The sequence below is a fragment of the Pelecanus crispus genome, chromosome 6 (genome assembly GCF_030463565.1).
Source record: "Pelecanus crispus isolate bPelCri1 chromosome 6, bPelCri1.pri, whole genome shotgun sequence".
In the NCBI taxonomy this organism is placed as follows: domain Eukaryota; kingdom Metazoa; phylum Chordata; class Aves; order Pelecaniformes; family Pelecanidae; genus Pelecanus; species Pelecanus crispus.
Window position 1 is genome coordinate 73,861,790 of NC_134648.1, and position 19,396 is coordinate 73,881,185.

At 45.1% G+C, this 19,396-nt stretch overlaps 1 protein-coding gene across 1 annotated transcript in view; it reads right to left on the minus strand.

Annotated features, from left to right (window-relative positions):
• Positions 1–1,036: 1,036 nt before the first annotated feature.
• Positions 1,037–19,396, minus strand: part of FANCM (FA complementation group M) — an 80,596-nt gene continuing 62,236 nt past the window's right edge. The window contains exons 14-23 of the mRNA XM_075712276.1: positions 15,732–17,700; positions 13,699–13,778; positions 13,527–13,595; positions 12,863–13,000; positions 9,459–9,615; positions 8,347–8,453; positions 5,497–6,063; positions 4,293–4,677; positions 2,440–2,731; positions 1,037–1,304 (exon numbers count right to left, since the gene is read on the minus strand). Coding sequence (XP_075568391.1) covers positions 1,148–1,304; positions 2,440–2,731; positions 4,293–4,677; positions 5,497–6,063; positions 8,347–8,453; positions 9,459–9,615; positions 12,863–13,000; positions 13,527–13,595; positions 13,699–13,778; positions 15,732–17,700 — 3,921 coding nt within the window. The 3' untranslated portion in view covers positions 1,037–1,147. The remainder of the gene's footprint in view (positions 1,305–2,439; positions 2,732–4,292; positions 4,678–5,496; positions 6,064–8,346; positions 8,454–9,458; positions 9,616–12,862; positions 13,001–13,526; positions 13,596–13,698; positions 13,779–15,731; positions 17,701–19,396) is intronic.

Sequence of the window (19,396 nt, forward strand, 5' to 3'; positions counted from 1 at the left end):
TTTAAGATACAATTTCTTTTTGAAGTATGGCTGTACAATGATTTTATAATGGTACAGTCTGTAAGTAATTAGAATTGCTTTTTAACTGCCTTTACTGAGAGTCTGATTTTTTTTTTTTTACATTTCCTTAATGTAATAAAAAAAAGGACGGGCTTATTTTACTCACGTATGAATCGGACTCTTGGTGGGGGGAAGCAGCAGTGTTCACAAGCTCCCCATCCGTCTTGTTTAATCCGTTATCTGGGCCTGCAGGGTTTTCATCCTCTCTTATTTTGAAAGAGGCAGGAACGGCTGACAGCAGCCTGTGTGTCCGACCCAGCAACTCGGGCGTCAGCTCTGTCCCATACCTGCCAGGAAGGGAGCAGAAGGAATAAAAAAAAAATAAAACCTGTTCCTTTGCCAGGCAGCCACAGCGGGGCAGCAGCGAGCTGCAGCCTGTCCCACTGCAGCCAGGCTCTGCCCAGAAAAGTGTCCCCTGGGGTCACCCCCATCCCCTGCAGCCAGAGCAGGGGGGAAGCGAAGCGGTGGCCGCAGGGCTGGGGCCAGGCGAGGAGAGCAGATGGCGGCCATGGGGCCACCTGAGGATGAGGGAAGGGGCTTGCTGCGCTGGGCCCGTCCCTCACTGCCTCAAACCTAAGGAACCGTCAGTGCTCTGGGCCGGAATAAGGAACCTTTGGCAAGTGCAAACCCCATCTTGCAGGAGGTGGCCAGTAACCGCAGGCGGGCTCCTTCCCCTCGCTCCCCGCCAGAAAGCTTTACTTTTTGGCAAAACACTTCAGCCATTATTCTCATTTTTAAAGGCCTTTTGGAACCATCACACCCAGCAGACAAAAACCCAGCCTTGCCCACAGAGCCACTTGCCTCACCCCAGGCATTGGCCCCGTGCCCACAGCCAACCGCCTGGGCGGCAGCAGCGCAGGCACCGGTCTGCGTGCCGCAGCGGGCAAGCGTGTGCCCCTGCTGGAGGCAACCAGTGGAGAGCCCCTGGGAGAGACGCAGCCTCACGTTCGGTGACAAACAGAAGCGGCGTCAGCAGGCCCAAAGCTCCAGATCTTTCTGCAAGGCTTTATTTACATATTTTACAGTGAATCAAAACTCAGTAAAGTGCAATTAAAAGAAAAGAGCCCAGGGCTCCCGAACCCAAGCTTCACTCCCCGCAGCTCTTGGCAGCTGCGCTGCTTCTCCCCTTAGCGCAGAGGGGCTCGGGCAGCATCCGTGCATCAAAGCCGTAGCGGAGGTAGCAGTAGATCTCCTCCGCCTTCTGCGGGCTGACCTGGGCGCCGGCGGCGATGTCCCGCGGGGAGCTGCGAGAGACAAAGGGGAAACTGCCAGGGTGCGGGAAGCGTCCAGCGTGAGGAGAGCCACCGGCGTGCCCCGGCTGCCAAGGGCTGTGAGCTCGCCAGGCGCTGCACGCCTGAGCGCGCTGCGGAGCAAACAGAACGGCAGGAAAGGGGAAAGGAGCAGGCAGGGCAGGCGAGGGCTGGTGGAAGCAGAGCTTGTGTCCTTGCCCTGGTCCGCTCAGCTCGAAGAGACCAAGAAATGCACCAAGAATCATGGAATTGTTTAGGTTACAAAAGCCCTTTAAGATCATCCAGCCCAACCATTAACCTACACTGCCAAGTCCACACCAAACCAATCAAGGGCAGACCAGACTGAACCATGTCCCCAAGTGCCACCTCTGCCCGTTTTTTGAACACTTCCAGGGATGGGGACTCCCCCACCTCTCTGGGCAGCCTCTTCCAATGCTTGACCACCCTTTCCGTGAAGAAATTTTTCCTAATTTCCAACCTAAACCTCCCCTGGCGCAGCTTGAGCCCATTTCCTCTCGTCCTATCGCTAACTCCATGGGAGAAGAGACCAACACCCCCTCCCTGCCCCCTCCTTTCAGGGAGCTGTAGAGAGCGATGAGGTCTCCCCTCAGCCTCCTCTTCTCCAGGCTGAACACCCCCAGCTCCCTCAGCCGCTCCCCACCAGCCCTGTGCTCCAGACCCTGCCCCAGCTCCGCTGCCCTTCTCTGGACACGCTCCAGCACCCCAATGTCCTTCTTGTGCTGAGGGGCCCAAAACTGGACACAGCATTCCAGGTGCGGCCTCCCCAGCGCCAAGCACAGGGGCACAATCACCTCCCTGCTCCTGCTGGCCACACTGTTCCTGACACAAGCCAGGATGCTGTTGGCCTTCTTGGCCACCTGGGCACACTGCTGGCTCATGTTCAGCCGCTGTCGACCAACACCCCCAGGTCCTTTTCAGCCAGGCAGCTTTCCAGCCACCCTTCCCCAAGCCTAGAGAACAGGAGGGATGCGGAGATGGGGAGCTCTGGCAGTACCAGAAAGGCGCAGAAAGGATCTCCGAGCAACTGCCCCAGCAGCAGGTGCCGGATGAGACGGGACTGAAAGGAGAGCCAGGCCCCAAAGCACTGGCCATGGGCCTTTGCTGTTACCTGTTGGCCATCTTCTTCACGGAGTCAAAGTAATGGCACATATTGAGAGCAGCCAGGTAGCTGAGATTGGGAATGCTCAAGTAGAAGTTGAGCATTTCCCGTTTGCGACCCTCCACCTCCGTTGGCACGCGAATGGCGGCGTTTTTTCTTTGCTCTGCCAAAGCCAGGTCTTTCAGCAAACCGGCAGTTTCCTCTTGGCAAGCGCTGAAAAGAATTCGGACCCCAGCCTGGACCAAGGCTGAGAGCACACCGTCGTAGTACTGCGTCCTCTGGAAGAATCGTGTCGTCTCTCCTGTGGAGTTAAAATACAGAAAATTCAGTGAGATTTACCTTTTTCACAGTAATTTAACGCTTAATATGAAGCACTTGCAAAGCAAAATGGCTCAAAGATCCCCTGCTTTGAGAGCTCACAACCAAGAACAAGATGAGGGAAAACATCTCAAGGAAAGGAGGCAGGAGGGGTCATGGGAGCAGGATTTACTCCATTATTTGAGAGGTAGAGTTTAGGAATTAACACTGAAATTGCAAATTTAATGTCATTAGGAGAGAGGATCGGGAAGAACGCATGATAAAAGTGATGAACAACAGGACAGACCAAATCAGAAGAGGTTTGGTAAAGCTACAAAAGTGAGAATGCACCTGAACGCTGTCAAACAAGAGGCCAGCAGCGCTCTGGAAGCAGTGTAATGAGAAAAACTGGACAGAACCGATGAAAACGAATGACACCAGCAGCGGGGCAAAAAGGCAGCTCAAACACAATCCACTTATCTACAGCCCCCGCTGAGAAGCTGCATCTTCAGTGACCAATTCTATCATTGTGCCCATATCTGAGCCATCAATAAATTAGATTTATGTCACAAAAACAAAGCTGCATCCACAACAATTTGATTTCAGTGGTGGAGTTTTATATCCCAGAACATCTGTAATTTAATTGGAGCTGTGGGCTCTAGTTCCATCTTCTGTGAAGCAGGCGCGAGAAGACCTCGCAATTATTTTCTAGATAGCACTGAGAATAGACAGCATTAGCAAAATCGTTCCATTGCAAAATTTGGATCTTAGGGTTACAACAAATGGCTTGTGCAAACTATATAAATTAAAGAAATAGTCTTGAATTTTCCACAAATGTATAATCAAGCCAGGAGGCGTCTTTGAGACTCCCCTGTTCTGTGCTTTGTGACAGGAGGCAATAGCTCAAAGACAGCCTTCCCAAAGTAACTCTTTGTAGGAGTCCTCTTTTTGGTCTTTTCTAAAATCTGATTTCATTCCACTGGTTCTCTTTGGCTTGTTCAAGCAGCAGCCATTACGTGGTTTGGTCTCTCCAGTTTGGAGGTAGGCTTAGTACGCGGGACGGTGTGCTCGGGCTGGCTGCGAAACCATCGGAATTTCCCTACACAGTTTGACAGATACCACTCCTTAGGTTACTGCTGGAAAAAATATTTTTCTGGAGTCCGCTATTATTTTAGTGCCAAGCCTAGATAAGGGTGTGCTTGTTCCTTTATTCTACTGTTCTCACCTGTGCTGAAATCTGTCTTGAAGTTGGGCTTTTTTTGCACGTATTGATACGGTCAGTTAATGTTTGAGGCAACTTGCTTTTCCCTGCCTCAGTAATTAGCAAGTGATGTATCCCTCTGGATCCAGTTGTGGATCTCTGCCTATATTAAATGGCCCTCAAAAGCAAAACAAATTTTAATGTTCAGCTGGTGACCTTATTAATGGAATACTCCTACAGAGACTAAAGTACAGGTTTCGGATCGACCTCTCGTCCCGTATGGCACACAAAGCCGGCGTGGCCAGTGCAAGCCTTGAGCAGAGCCCAGCGCATCCCCGTGGAGCCCCTGCCCGGGAACACCCACCTGTTTTAATCCTGTCCTTTTCCACAATCACGCATATTCTCTCAAACATGCTCTGCAGGCGCTGGATCCGCTGCGTGACTTTATTCCTGTTCACAGAGTTCAGTAATTCTGACAGAAACTTCCTTTCCACCGCCATGCAGTTGCTGACGATGTAATCGCTGCTGCTCAGCGAGCAAACCTGCACCTTCACCCCGTGAACTGCCTTCAAGGAAGAAATCACCTCTGCTCCGGAGGAGATCTCACGAGTGTCTACCAGAATACAGAGGGAAGGCTTTTTCTGCAGAGGGTCACGTGAAAACAGAGCTGCAGCTGAAGAGGGGTTTGTGGCAGCAGCAGGAGGTGGAACTGAAGTGCTCCTACAGGTGTTCTTCAAGGAACTTCCCACCTGTAAATGCTGAAAGTCACAGAGTATTTCCAAGAGATCACAGAAGCATAAGGCCAAAGAACAACATGCCGATACAAAAAAAAAAAAAAAAAACAACCCCAAAAAACCACACACCAGTTTTCAGATACTGGTGCTTAACAGATACACTTTGTTGCACCTTTTTTTTAAAAATCCAATTAATAAAATCTTAAAAAAATATATATTTTTCGATATTACAAAACATTAACACTTTCAGATGAACACATTAATCCCCTATGAACAATCTCCCAAATCAGTCGATCTAATTATTTATTAATAATTTATTTAGCAGCTTGAATGACAAAAGCGTGCAGCCTTCACCAACGAGTTCAACAAAAACTGAACACTGGAAACGATACAAGTCAGGCAGAAAAGTATGAGAGATCAGGAATCCAACCTCAGACTATGAAGGGTCTTAATTTAGGACAGTGAAAAGTATTTTATAACTACAAAACCCAAAGAATTAGTGGACACTCCCTGCTATTCGAAACAGCTCCACATTCCTCCATGACCGCCAGACTCAGGGTAGCACCTAACCCCCAATTTGTGTTTATTGGCTCCTAAGATACTCTCCAAGTTACCCCGCGAGGCAAAAGCTTCCTATGCAGAGGAAAGGGGGGCGATGCAAAGCAGTACAAGCAGAACGGACCTGCTCCTTTGGCACAGCAGCACACGCGCTCTCGCTGCTGTGTTGCTGCCAGCCCTCAAAACGACAGCGCAACCGGACAGGTTCCCACCGCGTGGGATCCCGAAGCAAAACGCGAGGCGAGAGGAAGGTCCTCGCTTTGAATCGACACCGACCTCAGCGGGAGCCTGGAGACCCTCCTTCCCCGAATGGGAACTAGTGCCGGCTGGTGGAAAGCGTGTGCTCCCGAGTTGATGGTCTGGGTGAAAATCCAGCGTTTCGGATACTGAAGCTTTCAAGCTGAGAAGCATCTCACTCCTACTCGCCACAGACTGATGAACGCTGGTTTCCCCAGCAGTTTTTTTGTGCTGCGCAGAAGAGGCTGAAGGCAATGACTTGGGTAACTTGGCATTTTCCTGCTCTGCCCAGAAACAGTCCGTTTCCCTGGGCTTCTCATTGCTGACACTTGTTTCTTCCCCGCTGGAATCACTGAGAACAATAATTCGGGATGGTTTCTTCTTTTCCATTGGGACAGAGGAGTTCTGTTCCATCCCGGCCTGGTTCAGTTTTTTTCTGCGGCGAGTGAGGTACTGTTTTCTTCCGCTAGTAAAACTCTCATTATTTAGGAGATCAAAATTAACGCACACTTCCTCCTCACTAGATTCACTTTTTTGGCAAGTTTCCTCTTCCTCCTCTCCAACACAGAAGCTGTCTTCTGCATAAGTCTGGTCTTGCTCAGGAATCTGCGGGGGGGGGGAAAAAACAAACCTGGTAAGTTTTGAAACACTGCAATGGCTTTGCTGCTCTCCATAAACACTTCGCCTATCCGTCCGTGCCACGCACGAGTACTGCGGGGCCCAGGGGCTCCCGCACCTCTCCAAACCTCCCCTGCCGAATACGCTGGCAGCGCCTGAGCCGCCCCCTGCAGGGCCCTGCACTTGTAGCCGTGTCTGCAGCGAGCGCACGCTCAGCTTTCCATCAGGCCCGTGATCGTCACCAGAAAGCTCTTAATGGGAATATTAATTGTGGTATCACAAGAGAAGCGGGAGTGGCTCGCTCATACTACTATCAACAGGTTGGAATTACAGACAGGAATATCTCCTCTGCGTGTCGCTGCACAGGGGAAGGGCTCCGCGCCGCCACGCTTGCGCGCTTGGGACGAGTGGTGGTTTTGCGTGAAGGAAGGCAGGTTCCGCGCCTTGCGCCACACGTGTACTGAGCGCCGCAGCACACGCGCAAGGCTTGCTGGCAAAAGCACTTCATGATGCCTTTGCAATGGCTAAAGCGAAACGGAAGTTCAAGCTTTGCATTTTCAGCAACAAAACTGGCGTAGTAAGCCAAGGCTGCTTGGAAATCGAGTCCCATGCATTCTTAATACCTGCCTGCAAATGACCAGTGAGCACAACCTGAATTTTTGTGTTAACAGCAAAAAAAAAAAAAAAAAAAGTGATTTATCCTTTTCATCAGATGTAGTTCTCCATTTTCTTATGCTGAAGGTGATAGAAAAAACAGGAACACAGGATACAGAAAAAAAAAGGGGGGGGTGGGGGCAGAATAAGGAACCATCCTGAGCATCTGTTTTTCCAATTCTGTTTAGCTACTTAATTTTCCAAGGGAAAAAATAAATAAAAATAAAAAATACTGTACAAGTGCTTTATGTCACGTGGTGTTTGAAGAGTTCAGAGTAAAACAGAACCCTGGAGACAGATGACACAGGAAGCGTCTCAGCTGAGCGCCGTGCAGCGTTCACAGGGAGGGGCACACAGCCAGGTGTGACAGAAACCGAACTGAGCCAGGAGCAGCCAGTGGAAGAAGTCAGCATTTCGAAAGAAGCTCCGTTACGACGATCCAGCGACGTTTCACTGGCACTGTTGCGAGCACTCAGAATTAGTGCGTAACAATACCGCAGGGCAAGCGCTTGGCTAAGGCTCTGCTCTGGGGAGTCGCTGGTGCTGCGCAGGCACGCCACGCGGCCGGGGCACAGCCGGCACCCGAGGAGCACGCGACGGGGCAGCGACACGGGCCCGCGAGAGGCACCCTGCCGGGGAGCGCTGAGGAGCAGCAACAACCGCTGTTAAGTGTGCTACTTGATTTTTTGATATGTTTCCATACTTACATTTTGGGAGCTAACCTGGTAATTGCTAGAGAAAATTCAGTCTCTTGGCACTGCTGCTTGTCCAGCACCAAGAGCGCAGGACAATCTGACATACAGCTGGACAGGAACACGCCCAAACCGCTCCACCTCTCTTTGGGGGTTGCTTGTTTCACCAAACTGGGAAGTTGGTTAAGAGACTGGAAACATGACGCGCTGGGCGAGAGGACTCTTCCTCAGAAGGTGTCAGTCAGCACCCTCTGTGACAGCGGAGGACAGCGGGGAGGGGGAGGTAAGCTCCTACATCGATCAACAGCGATCAGTGCTCGTAAGTGAAAAGGCCAGGGATCGGGATGCTTTCGCTTCAGGCTGCCTGACAGCCTCTCTCCGGCTGAAGAACGGGGTGCGTCTGCTTCTATCAAAGTGTACACATCTGCACACTTTAACTTCAAAATCAAAATCACAGACTCACAGAATGCTTTGGGTGGGCAGGGCCCTTCAGAGCCCACCCAGCCCAGCCCCTGCAGTGCCAGGGACAGCTTTAACCAGCCCAGGGTGCTCAGAGCCCCGTCCAGCCTGGCCTGGGATGTTCCCAGGGACGGGGCATCGACCACCTCTCTGGGCAACCTGTGCCAGTGCCTCACCACCCTCACTGTAAAACATTTCTTCCTTATACCCAGTCTAAATCTCCCCTCCTTTAGTTTAAATGCATCACCCCTTGTCCTGTCACAACAGGCCTTGCTAAAAAGATTCTCCCCATCCTTCCTGTAGGCCCCTTTCAGTACTGAAAGGCCGCAATAAGGTCTCCTCGCAGCCTTGTTAGAATTATTTATCAACAACAGGCTGCAAACCACACTTCAAAGTAGGATTAGAACCTAGATACGGTCACACGCAATTGGAATTTGACAAGGACAGCAGTCATTTCGTTTCGTACCTGTGAGAAAATTGCCATGTTGTTGAATTCACGATGAACCATTTTGTATCTACTGCCAAGAGCTGGACTACGCACAGATTTCAGGTAAACTCCTTGCATCTCAGAGTCTGAATTAAAACAAGAAGATAAAATGAGAATACAGTATTATTAAGGATATAATTTTTCATTCATTATTGTTACATCATGTTTTCCATATTAAGTAATTCCTTTATAGTCTCCCAAAAACCTGTATTTCACAAAACAAAAATTTGAAATTCTCCAGACACCTCTGAAGATCCCAAAGCCAAGGATTAGGTCTACCCAGCTCGCTGTTACGAGAGCTGCCACGTAGAAGGTTTTCTCAGCAGGCAGAGCTCTGCATGCCCACAGAAGGGAGAAGGGTGATGTTAACCACAGGAAACCCAAATCGCTCAGTTCTCCGTGTTGCAAGTCTCTCCCAAAACAGACACAAGAACTGATTTCAGAGACTGCATGACAAAGGGATGGGTTTCCTGAAGCCCACACAGGATCTTACAGGGAACAACTCACAATTCCAGTGGAGGAGGAGAATCCTCAGCAACATCTAGGAATCTTAAATGGTAATAAGATGATTCCATCATTCAAATATCCCAGGGAAAGACAAGGTTCATAAGCACAGGGGTAAGCAAACCATCCTGGCCAAAAAACAGCATTACCTTCTCAGCTCTGTCAGTGTCAGCACTGTAATTTTATCTTATTTCATACAATATTTTAGGTCTCCCTGTAACAGAAGACCTGAAAGGTTCAGAAACTTCTAAGTGAAATGGAAAAGTGTGTTTCTGTTCAGCCACAATGGTGTACGAGGGGGTGGCTGACTCAGCGAGAGGCGATCTCCTGCCCCCCGCAATCCTTGGAGAACTGACGTCGGCCTGCCCAAAGCCACTGCACGGTAAAGACTCCAGCCAGGAACTTACTACGTAAGAAACCCATGCCAATACAGACAGAAAAGGTACAAACAGATAATGGAAAGCACCTGATTTACTACAGCTGAGGAGGTTACCGCTTCTTAGCTGACCACATGGCTGTGCCTCTCATGCACCATTTGCTAAGAAACGCCCCTTATCTTAAAACCATAAACAACTCTCCCCACTCACCATTTAACACTTGTGTGACTTCTACATCATCGTTTAGGAATTGAGCAAGTGAAGAGTTCAGCTCGTTCTCTGCATCACCACTCTCATCAGATGAAACATCATCTGCATCTTTCTGGGACAGCTCAGCTTCTTCATCTAAAAACTGTCTTGCTGCATCCTAAAAACAAAACAAAAAAATCCAACCAAAATTTTAGTTAGAAGGTGGCTCCCAATTAACTAATGTTACATATGAGACCTCTGATTAAATCAGTTCTGACTTCAGGACATCAGCTGCTTGGATGGTCAGATATATCAGGCTCCTGGCTTTGAAAAGAGAATCCATCACAGGGAACAGCGATGTAGAGAACGCAACATGGCAGCGCACAAACGACTGTCCCACCAGCACGGAAGGGTGAAGCTGGAGGCCGTTTCAAAGCGCTGGCCAAAGGTAACCACAGCGCGTAGCACTGTTTGCACCTAGACTACTCAATAGGACAGGCAGAGTTTACTAACACATTGTAGCTAAGCTACCAAAAAATATTAGGTTATTTTATAACTTGTAAATCTAGTTTTACTCATTTTATTTGCTTTCAAAAATCTGTTTTGCTTTTGAAGTGCTGGATTACTCTCAACCCAAGTGCCCTAGAAACTTCAGATACAGACTTCACACTGGTTTGCCCTTTCCTGTTTAGGACTTAGGATGAATTGCTCCATGAACTCATCCCGCAATGCGACTCATTATTGAGAAAATGCTCGTCTTTCAGGGAAGATGAGGCACTTCACACGTGAACTGCAGTCCAGGAGACATGATACAAGCCTTGGTACTATGTTCCATCAAAAACAGACAATAAAAAAAAATTAATTCAGTGTTGTGGTTTAGCACCAGCCAGCAGCTCAGCACCACGCAGCCATCGCTCACTGCCCCTGCCCCGAGGGGATGGGGGAGAGAATCGGAGGAGTCAGAGTGAGAAACACTCCTGGGCTGAGATAAGAACAGGTTAATAAGTGAAATAAGGTAAAATAATGATGATGCTGATGATAATAATAATAATGATAATATAATGATAATAATAATAACAATATCCAAAGCAAGTGCTGCCCAATGCAATTGCTCCCCACCCGCCGACCAATGCCCAGCCAGTTCCCAGCAGCGATCGCTGCTCCCCGGCCAACCCCCCCAGTTTCTATACTGCCCATGACGCCGTATGGTATGGAATGGCCCTTGGGGCAGTTGGGATCAACTGTTCTGGCTGTGCCCCCTCCCAGCTCCTTGTGCCCCTGGCAGAGCAGGGGAAGCTGAAAAGCCCTTGCCTGGTGTCAGCACTGCTCAGCACCAACTAAACCATCAGCGTGTGATCAGCATTGTTCCCATCCTAAATCCAAACCACAGCACTGTGTCTGCTGCTGGGAAGAAAATTAACTCTATCCCAGCTGACACCAGGACATTCAGAAAGATGTTTTGTCAGAGATACTTTATATTAAGCTTTTTCTCTTATCATTTCAGCTATAAAGTACTGAAGTAAAACGTAAAAAAAACCTCAAAAAACATTATGTATCCCAATTACTCCAAAAGAATGATTTGTTTGCCTTCAGAATACTTTGAATAAAAAGCAAACAGCTGTAAATTTTAGTTTAGTGCATGGAAGACTAAGGCATCTTGTGCTACAATAAGCGACATCTCTGATTTTCAAATTTTCCTGTCTTTTAATTATTTGCTTACACCAGTTAGTAAGCCTAAATGACAGGCATTATTAATAATTCCTTTTCTAGAACAGTTTTGATTTTCTGAAACACACTGGAGGTCACCTGTTTACAGGAGAGAACTCTCAGTGCTATTGCCAATTAGTCTTAATCCTTCTTACTTGTGAAGGACTACAGAGAGGCCAAACCCTGCAGCGTGAAAAGCGCTGTGACACAGGAAACTAACAGTCAAGAGTCTGGTCACATTTGGGAAACAATAAGTTACCAGGTTCTTAAATTATTTATTGAAACTTGGAATTCAGTGCCAGTGGCTATTTTGGTCACCTTGGACTTCTCACAATCTCCGTTAATCTAATTGCAGATCTCTGCTGCACTTAACAACTGCGTTACCTGTACTTCTGACAGAACACCTTAACTGGTGGTGGGCTGATCAGAATGATTTTGGTGTCTTGGATCCTCTGTGGATCTAGAATTCTGACATGTTCATCACTACGAATCTTTAGGTAAGATGATATGTGAAGGCAGAGCAGAATTTCCTAAATATACAGGTAACACACTCTCTTTCCATGAGCCTTTTGATCTCACATAAAAAAAGGTTTAAATAAAATTGAAAACCAGATTTTTCATCTGCCTAATTCTTTGTATTCCAGAACACAAAATACTGATACTATAGGGAAGCCTCCATAACGAAGATTATTTTTAAAACATTAAAAATAATCCAACATAATGTGCCCCGGTGTCCTGATTACAGTAACTTCTGCTTAATGGAACCACATCCATGCGTATTCAAGAGCTTTTCAACTTACTATGAATATCTGATTCTGGCCCTGCATCCCCTCCTGCATCCATTCCTGATGCAGTGACAGGATAAAGTGTAAAATACTAAATTAAGATTTAAGCTTTGGGGTTGAGGGACCATTCCTGTCTTAAGATGTTCAAAGCTGAAACCACCAGAACAGCTGGTAAATTCATATGATCAAATATCCTAATAGTGTAAGTTCTGGACAAGTACCTGAGCTTCCCGAGTGTGACTAATCTTTGAGTATCTTCTAATGTAAATTGTTATTTTACTTCAGAACATTATTACTCAGGGCGCTGCAGATTCCTCCGAAAGTCAGGCAATGGATGTGAGGGTTAAGTTCATTATCCAGTGTTTCAAGATTTCATCTCAAATGTTTGCAACAAACTTGTGCGAAATAGCTATGAGCCTCAACCCTCCTAAACAATGTCTTAAGAACAAACAATTGCCCAACTGCATCCTACCATAATACAGTTGTATCATGAGATCCTACAAAGGCCATAAAATAGCAGAAGCTCCATGTTTTAGTCCATAAAATGCACGCAAGCTCCAAAATGAGTGACTCAATGACAGTAAGTTTTCTTAAGTATGTGAAACCAGCGCTCAACATCTCTGGCATTTTCTTTTTTTTTTTAGATTTAAATATAGACAAATTAGAAAATATTTGCAGTTCATTCTTGCAGTTTGAACAGAAAGTAGAATCTCACTAAGTCTCCTGTCTCTTTTTTTGTTTTTATTTGGTAACGTGCTGCTTACGGTCAAAGAAGCATTCTTCTGAACTAGGTTTTGCAATGTTGCAAATGTGCACTTACATACATACACACTCCTGTGACAAAGCACAGCCTTTATCTGCATTGCAACTTCAACGCAAACTGCTCCAAATACGACCTTCAACGTATTGAGAGAGGCATGTAATGTCACGTACCTTGTATGTAAAATTGCTCTTGACCTTTTGCCGTTTCGTGCTTCTTGGCTGTTTTTTGTTGCAGGCTGCCGAGCTGCCGTTTGTGGTCCTACTTGAGTTCTTGTGAAAATCCATGCTGTCATCACTGGACACGTCTGACTAAAGGAACATTTCACAAGCACTTCAATAAATAAGACTAAAGCAAGGAATACTTTAATGACACAGCCATCCTTCAACATGTTTTTTTTAAGCAACACCTGATTTTTTGTGATTGATTCGCTATGGCAAAATAATGCCGTAATGCTAATCATCAAATACAAAAGGAACAGAAAAACATGTTATTTGGAAGAAAAATCAGGTCAAATGTGACATAAACACTTTTTTCATTCAAAGCTTTGGGGAAGAATGGTTATTTTACCTCCTTTCACAAAGGGCGAGGCTCAGCTCTCCTGCCTATAACAAGAATTCTCTGCCAAACAGCAACTGCAAAGGCATCTTTGCAGACCTCAGGAAAGAACTGAAGGAAGGAAAGCGACTTCATCTAATATGCCTTAGGTCAGATGGCATAACGTATTTTTAATAAGAACACTTGCCTACTGACTGGAGAAAGAGTAAATGTTTAAATATATACTCCATAAATGAGTTTGCATTATTTTTCTTGTGTCCCACCAAAGCACTTACTAACCATGTTAAGTGGGTGTCGACGTTTTCTGATGGCACGAATCGGTGATTCAAAATCACTATTGTTCGTAACCTATGTAAACAGAAATAAGTATAATGGCAAAGAGTTTTGTTTTGGTGTTTGACTTCCTTGTCATTTTGCTTCTCTTGTCTTCCCCCCCGCCGCCCCAACTCACATCAGGAGACTTCAAAACATTCTTTTTTTTCCTATTTTTTCTCTGGAAAACGATCTCTTCTTCACTCTCACTGCTGGTTCCTACAGAAAAAAAAAACCAGTAAACACAGTAAACACCATTCACAAGAAAATGCACTGTTCACGCTACAATATTGCTATAACTGAGCAATCAAATCTGTCTCTCTGATAGAAGTACCTACAAAGGAGATTACTTATTGATCTATGTGGCAAATATTGTTCTCTTCAGACTTGTTAATCAAAATAAATAATCTCCAGCTGAGACGTACGATAAATCCTACTTCCCTGGAGAGCGTCTACGTGGAAGTGATTAACCCAGGCAGTCCAGGTACAGAAAAAGGGAGGTGAAAAATGAAACCAAGAGAAGCAGCCCTTAAAAGTCAAGTAAGAGTTACACTTCTGGAAACAGTTTGTAACACATATCCTTTAGGGTGCACTGAAACAAAACCAGAACTCACTAAAAGCTCCTCTTTCCAATTCCTTTTCAAACAAGTCCAGCCTTTTTTGGTTTTACAAAGGACTGCCTTTACGCAGCAGATGTTCCTGCAGGTTCTGCATGCAGAGCTCCAGTCCGCACAGACCCGGGCTCGGGGCAGGAGGCGTGCTGCCTGTCCTAGCAGCCTTCCCACCCCAAAGCAGGCGCGACATTAACTGCAGCTACGGCATTCTGGCTTATTTTTAAATCTGTTTACTTTGGGACTATGGCAGCATAGGCTGGGACGGAGAATTGGTTCTGACTAAATCACTCAAAGGTTTGAATTTCTTTAAGGAAAAGCACAAAATTCCCAAACATGCCACTTCTAAACAACATCTTTAAATATCAATAACTATCATTTCAACAACACGCTGTCCGGGGAGGTTTTCAAGACCTGACCGGACCAAGGCCTTAACAAGCTGATCCAGGTTCAGTATTAATCCTGCAACTCTAAACCAGCAATCTGTTTCCTTTTGTGGTTTTGGTTTTGGGGTGGGTTTTGTTTGTTTGTTTTATTAAATAGACTACGATTTTTGAATTCAGCAAACTAACATATCAGTTTGAAGGTGTGATGATTCAGGAAGAAAGGTGGCCTTCCACAATCAATCACCTTCAGAAAATATGACTGCCAGACAAACTCAAAAGAGAAGGAAAAAAAGATGCTTTAACCACCAAAGGGACTGTTTATGCTTCGTTTCAGTGTTTAAGGGCAGTAACAAAACCATTCAGAAAAACTCAACAGGCCCTATGAATCGGACAGAGTACTATTAAGCCTGAATTATTTTGAAAGTAATTCACGGTTATTCAGAGATAAACATGACAAAGGGTGTGAATATGACCTGTAAGTGACCTACGAGTGAAGAATGATGGTCATTTATATATTGGCAATATTCAAATATGAAATATTTTTTTTTATGGTATATTGGTCCTAAACCAGAGGACAGAAGGGGAGAGAGAAGGGAGGAAACAAAAAAATAGAATAGAGCCTACAAACAGGCGATATTTTTAAGTCAATCCAGGCTTGTGCTGAAGTTATAATCAGAAAATTTTAAATACAAGTCAGTCGTCATGCAACTAAACTGAAAGAAATCCATCAGTAGAGTTTCTATTCCTCAGGAACAAAGACAAGAAAATACAAAGGCATGGATTCAGGGATTGAAGTGCAACAGATCCAGATAATTATGAATCAGATACTGAGAGGATTAAGAAAGGGCTTTAAAGGTAGCTATAGCTCACACAGTTACGTCTCCCATGGTTGCACTGTTAGCACTTGTGAAGAGATACAAGAGGTTTAATTCCAAGTACTTCCTCCAATACGCATGTGTGCATTTCAGCCCCAAATGGCGAGCTGATATGCAGGGTTAAGATTCTGGAAAGTCTCCTCATTGAGCCAGCTTCTAGTAGTACAACCATTATTCCCTTTTCCTTTCATCCTTCCCACCTAAGTCATAAAACCAAATTGAGGATCCAAAAGATACTGGATTCTACATTATTTATTTAAACATGAAGGTATTAACTAACTGTACCACTGAAATCCCTACCTTCGGCAGGAAACACACGTGAACCGTGAAGGTTGACATCTTCCAGGTTTTCAGTTCTTCCTAAAGGGGAATCAAGCACATCCATGGCTGAACTCTCAAAGTTCTGCCTATGTGGGCTTGTATTTACTTTATCTGTAAGAGGTGCCTCTGGAATTTCCTCCCTGGCACTAGAGAAGACATTCATAGGAATTATTTTGACAGCTTTAATATTCGTAACTTTTCTACTTGTTGGGGTCGAGAGTGCAGAAGCCAAAGCTTCAGACGATCCGCTTCCCGTTCTTCTGTCTCCTGGCTCCAAGAAAGGCACCGCAGCAGTAGCGTCCTCAGTCCCTTCTCTATCCTTCATACTCCTACTCTGGAACGGCAATGGTGTGGAAATGTCTCTTCTCTCAAGACTTTTGCAATCCCATTTTGGCGATGTTTCAAGTCTGGAGCTATTTGGTGATTTTTTTTTCTCTTCGGTGGATTTACCATCTGCATGCCTGCCTGAGGCACAATTTAATTTTCTGGAATTATTAGTATTTGTAGCTTCTTCAAAGATTTCATTCTCCCACTCTTCAATGGAAAATCCCAGATCAAAGTTAACAGAAAACAGTTCTTGAGAACAGTCATAAAGATCATCGTTACCCAGGAACTGCTCGGTCACGCTAATACCACCAGACATGTCCAGGGTTGTGGTTTTGCCGCTTATTGGCTGCTCCCTGCAGGTCTGGCCAGTGCTCACGCAGCGCATCTCGGAGTCTCGCTCTGCAACCGGCCTGACAACACTCCCACCTGAATCCGACTTGACTAAACACTTGTTCGTAGAAAAACTTCCACTATTTGTGTCATTAATGTGGTCATCTTCAAATAATCGTATAATCTCTTCATCAAGAGTCACGTTTTTCTTGTTCATTTCAAGATCTTCTTCATCTTTTTGAACAAAATACTTATTTGAAGGCTTATTTGTCAGAGTGTGACTTATTGTTGGAGTTTTCTTTTGAATTTCAGTGAATTCTTCATTGTCAAACAGACCATCAAAGCTGTCAATCCAGTGAAGCTCCTCTCCGGCTGTAACAGCAGCAGTCTCAGAAGATGATGCAGGTTTTGAAAAACAGGTACTTTCAGAAGCACACAATTCACTGGTGACTTTCAGTTTGGGATTTTCAAAGAGCAGCAGTGAACAATCAACTTCTGAGGATGGAGGAAAGACTTTGTCCCACATTCTATCTGAATAACTACCAGAAACAGCTTTTTGAAGAGGACTTGTTTTTTCTTCATTTCTTATCATGTTTTCAAAATCATAGATTTTATTTGAAGAGGGAGGAGATTGTGATAAAAGCCTTTTCACACTGGAAAATACTTGTTTTAACCAAGAAGGCTCCTCAGACAGTCTCACATGTGCAAATGAATCCACGTATGATTCAGGAAGATAAAATGAGTCAGCAGACACAGGTGATTTCTCAACTGTGAAGCTACTATAACCTGAATCTGCGTGGTTTGTCCCCAGCGACCTACAAGCTTTATCTACAGTTTTGGATTCCTTTATTGCTGCACTTTCATGCATTACAGTACTTTCACTGTTGTCCCACAGGTCAATAAATTCATTTAAGTCAAACGTCACCTCTAGTTCCTCATCCTTTTGACTGCCCTGGTCAATATTGTCAACCAGAGCAAGCCTTCTCTCTGAGTGAGAAGCCGTAGTCTTACTCTCTGTAGGCAACACAGGCACTTCCAAATTTAGGCTGGAAGTTCTTCTGGGAGTCTTTGTTTTTGTTATTTTAAACATGGAAAAGAATTCACTCCCATTATCATTTGTATCGGGTAAAAATGACTTTACTTTTGATCTGTGTGCCATGTCTTTTCTAGATGAGCAGGCTTTCTGATCAAATGTGGAGCTGGTCATGGAAAGATGACTTTTATTCCTTTGAACATTAACGTCTTCCATACGTAAGTGAGGCTGAATCTCCAGTTCATAGCTGCAATCTCCCTGGTGACAAAGACAGTGTAATATTTACTATAAATGCATACAGGCTTACAAGGGCCTGTCATAAGGATATTTAAAACAAGTGACAAAGGTTTTCATACTCCTAAAGGTTATTAGAAAGGGAAAAAAAAACCAGGAAAGTGCTTTGCATTTAAGGTCAGAACTTTCAAACAAAAAGTTTGCTGGCAGCTTAACTGCAAATCCATGCTTGGGCAGTCAAACCTGAATGTTTTAGAAAGACCAAAAGACGCCATGCATAAATAAAGATGGCATTTAACAGAGCACCAATGCACAGTATTCCGCGCTGAGCATCTGTGTCGTGCAGTTAAGATGCAGTTCTCACAACATTAACAGCAAGCAACTTGACTTTGCTAATAAAAAGTGCAAGGTATTATGTCCTCAGACAGGCTAATGCTTACAGGCTGTAGTTCTGGGAAGACGAGCAAATTGAGGAAGGTGCTGTGAGCAGAAGAGACCCTTATTTGAGCACAAGTGAGCCTGGAGTTCTCTGTTCTCTTTGTACTATCATCTGTAATTTGGCTATTGCCATTGATGACACATTAGGAACTTCTCACTTATATACTCTGAATTTATTTTTTTTCGTGGATGCTTATTAATCTTCTGTTCAAAAAGGCATTGACCCAGGCAACCAGCTCTTTTAAAAATACACTTGAAAAAAGCACAATAGACTTTGACATCACTTCCAGTTAGGTAAACTGACTTTTACAAGAAGAGGTTACCTGCTTCCTATACAAGTAACACTCTCCAAATGTCCTTCCATATATAAGCGGGAAAAAAATAAGATCTTTATATCATAACCTGCTGAACCCTCCTCATTGTCCCAGAAGAATATTATTAGAGCAGTTCTACTTCAGCTTGTGCTAGCCATGCTGATATTCACTATTCGAACCCCAACAACATCTGTATCTTCCCGTAGCATCCCATCCTTCTCTAGCTCTTCACAGACTAGGCCCTTCGCTCCCTATCACAGGTACCCGAGCAACGTGCAGACTCTTCTCCCATGGGCAGAACCCCTGGTCTTCATTCACAGAGAACATGACTTCTCATTACTTCAACACCTGGTCTCTGTGGAATTGAGTTGCTAAGGAAGTTTCCAGAACTGTTCTAACCAATGGCACTGTGGCACCAACATCTTGATAAACCCCCGCGACCGCAGAGGTGTCCCTTCCAAAGAGATTGTGAAGAAATTAAGCAGTTGGAGTTTCACAGATGGTACACCTGGCGCTACTGCTAAACAACCTTTTACTGGTAGACTCCTTACGGGAGCCAGAGGAGATACTCATGGAAAACAAGGTTTGAAAAATACTCTGGAAAGTCATTCAACCCCATTACACAAGGCAGAAATAACCATACCCAAAATTACTGCCGCCTGGCTTCTCTAAATGTATTCCTGAAAACAGGATTCAAAGCCATCTTCCATGCATTTGAAAACTGATCACATCCTAACACAGTTTTGGATCCTCTCTGGTTGCAGTAGATAAAGCATCCTATCTGGTATTAACAGTATTTTTTTCAATAATAATAATAATAAAAAATATTTCGACTTTATCACTAACTTCATACACATGCCACAGAAAGGCTGAAATGCAGAACACATAAGGAAGAGTCTGTGTACAGGCTGGTTTGGAGTCAGGGGCACTGGTGGCTACAAATCCTGTCTCCAGCAATGGCACCCATG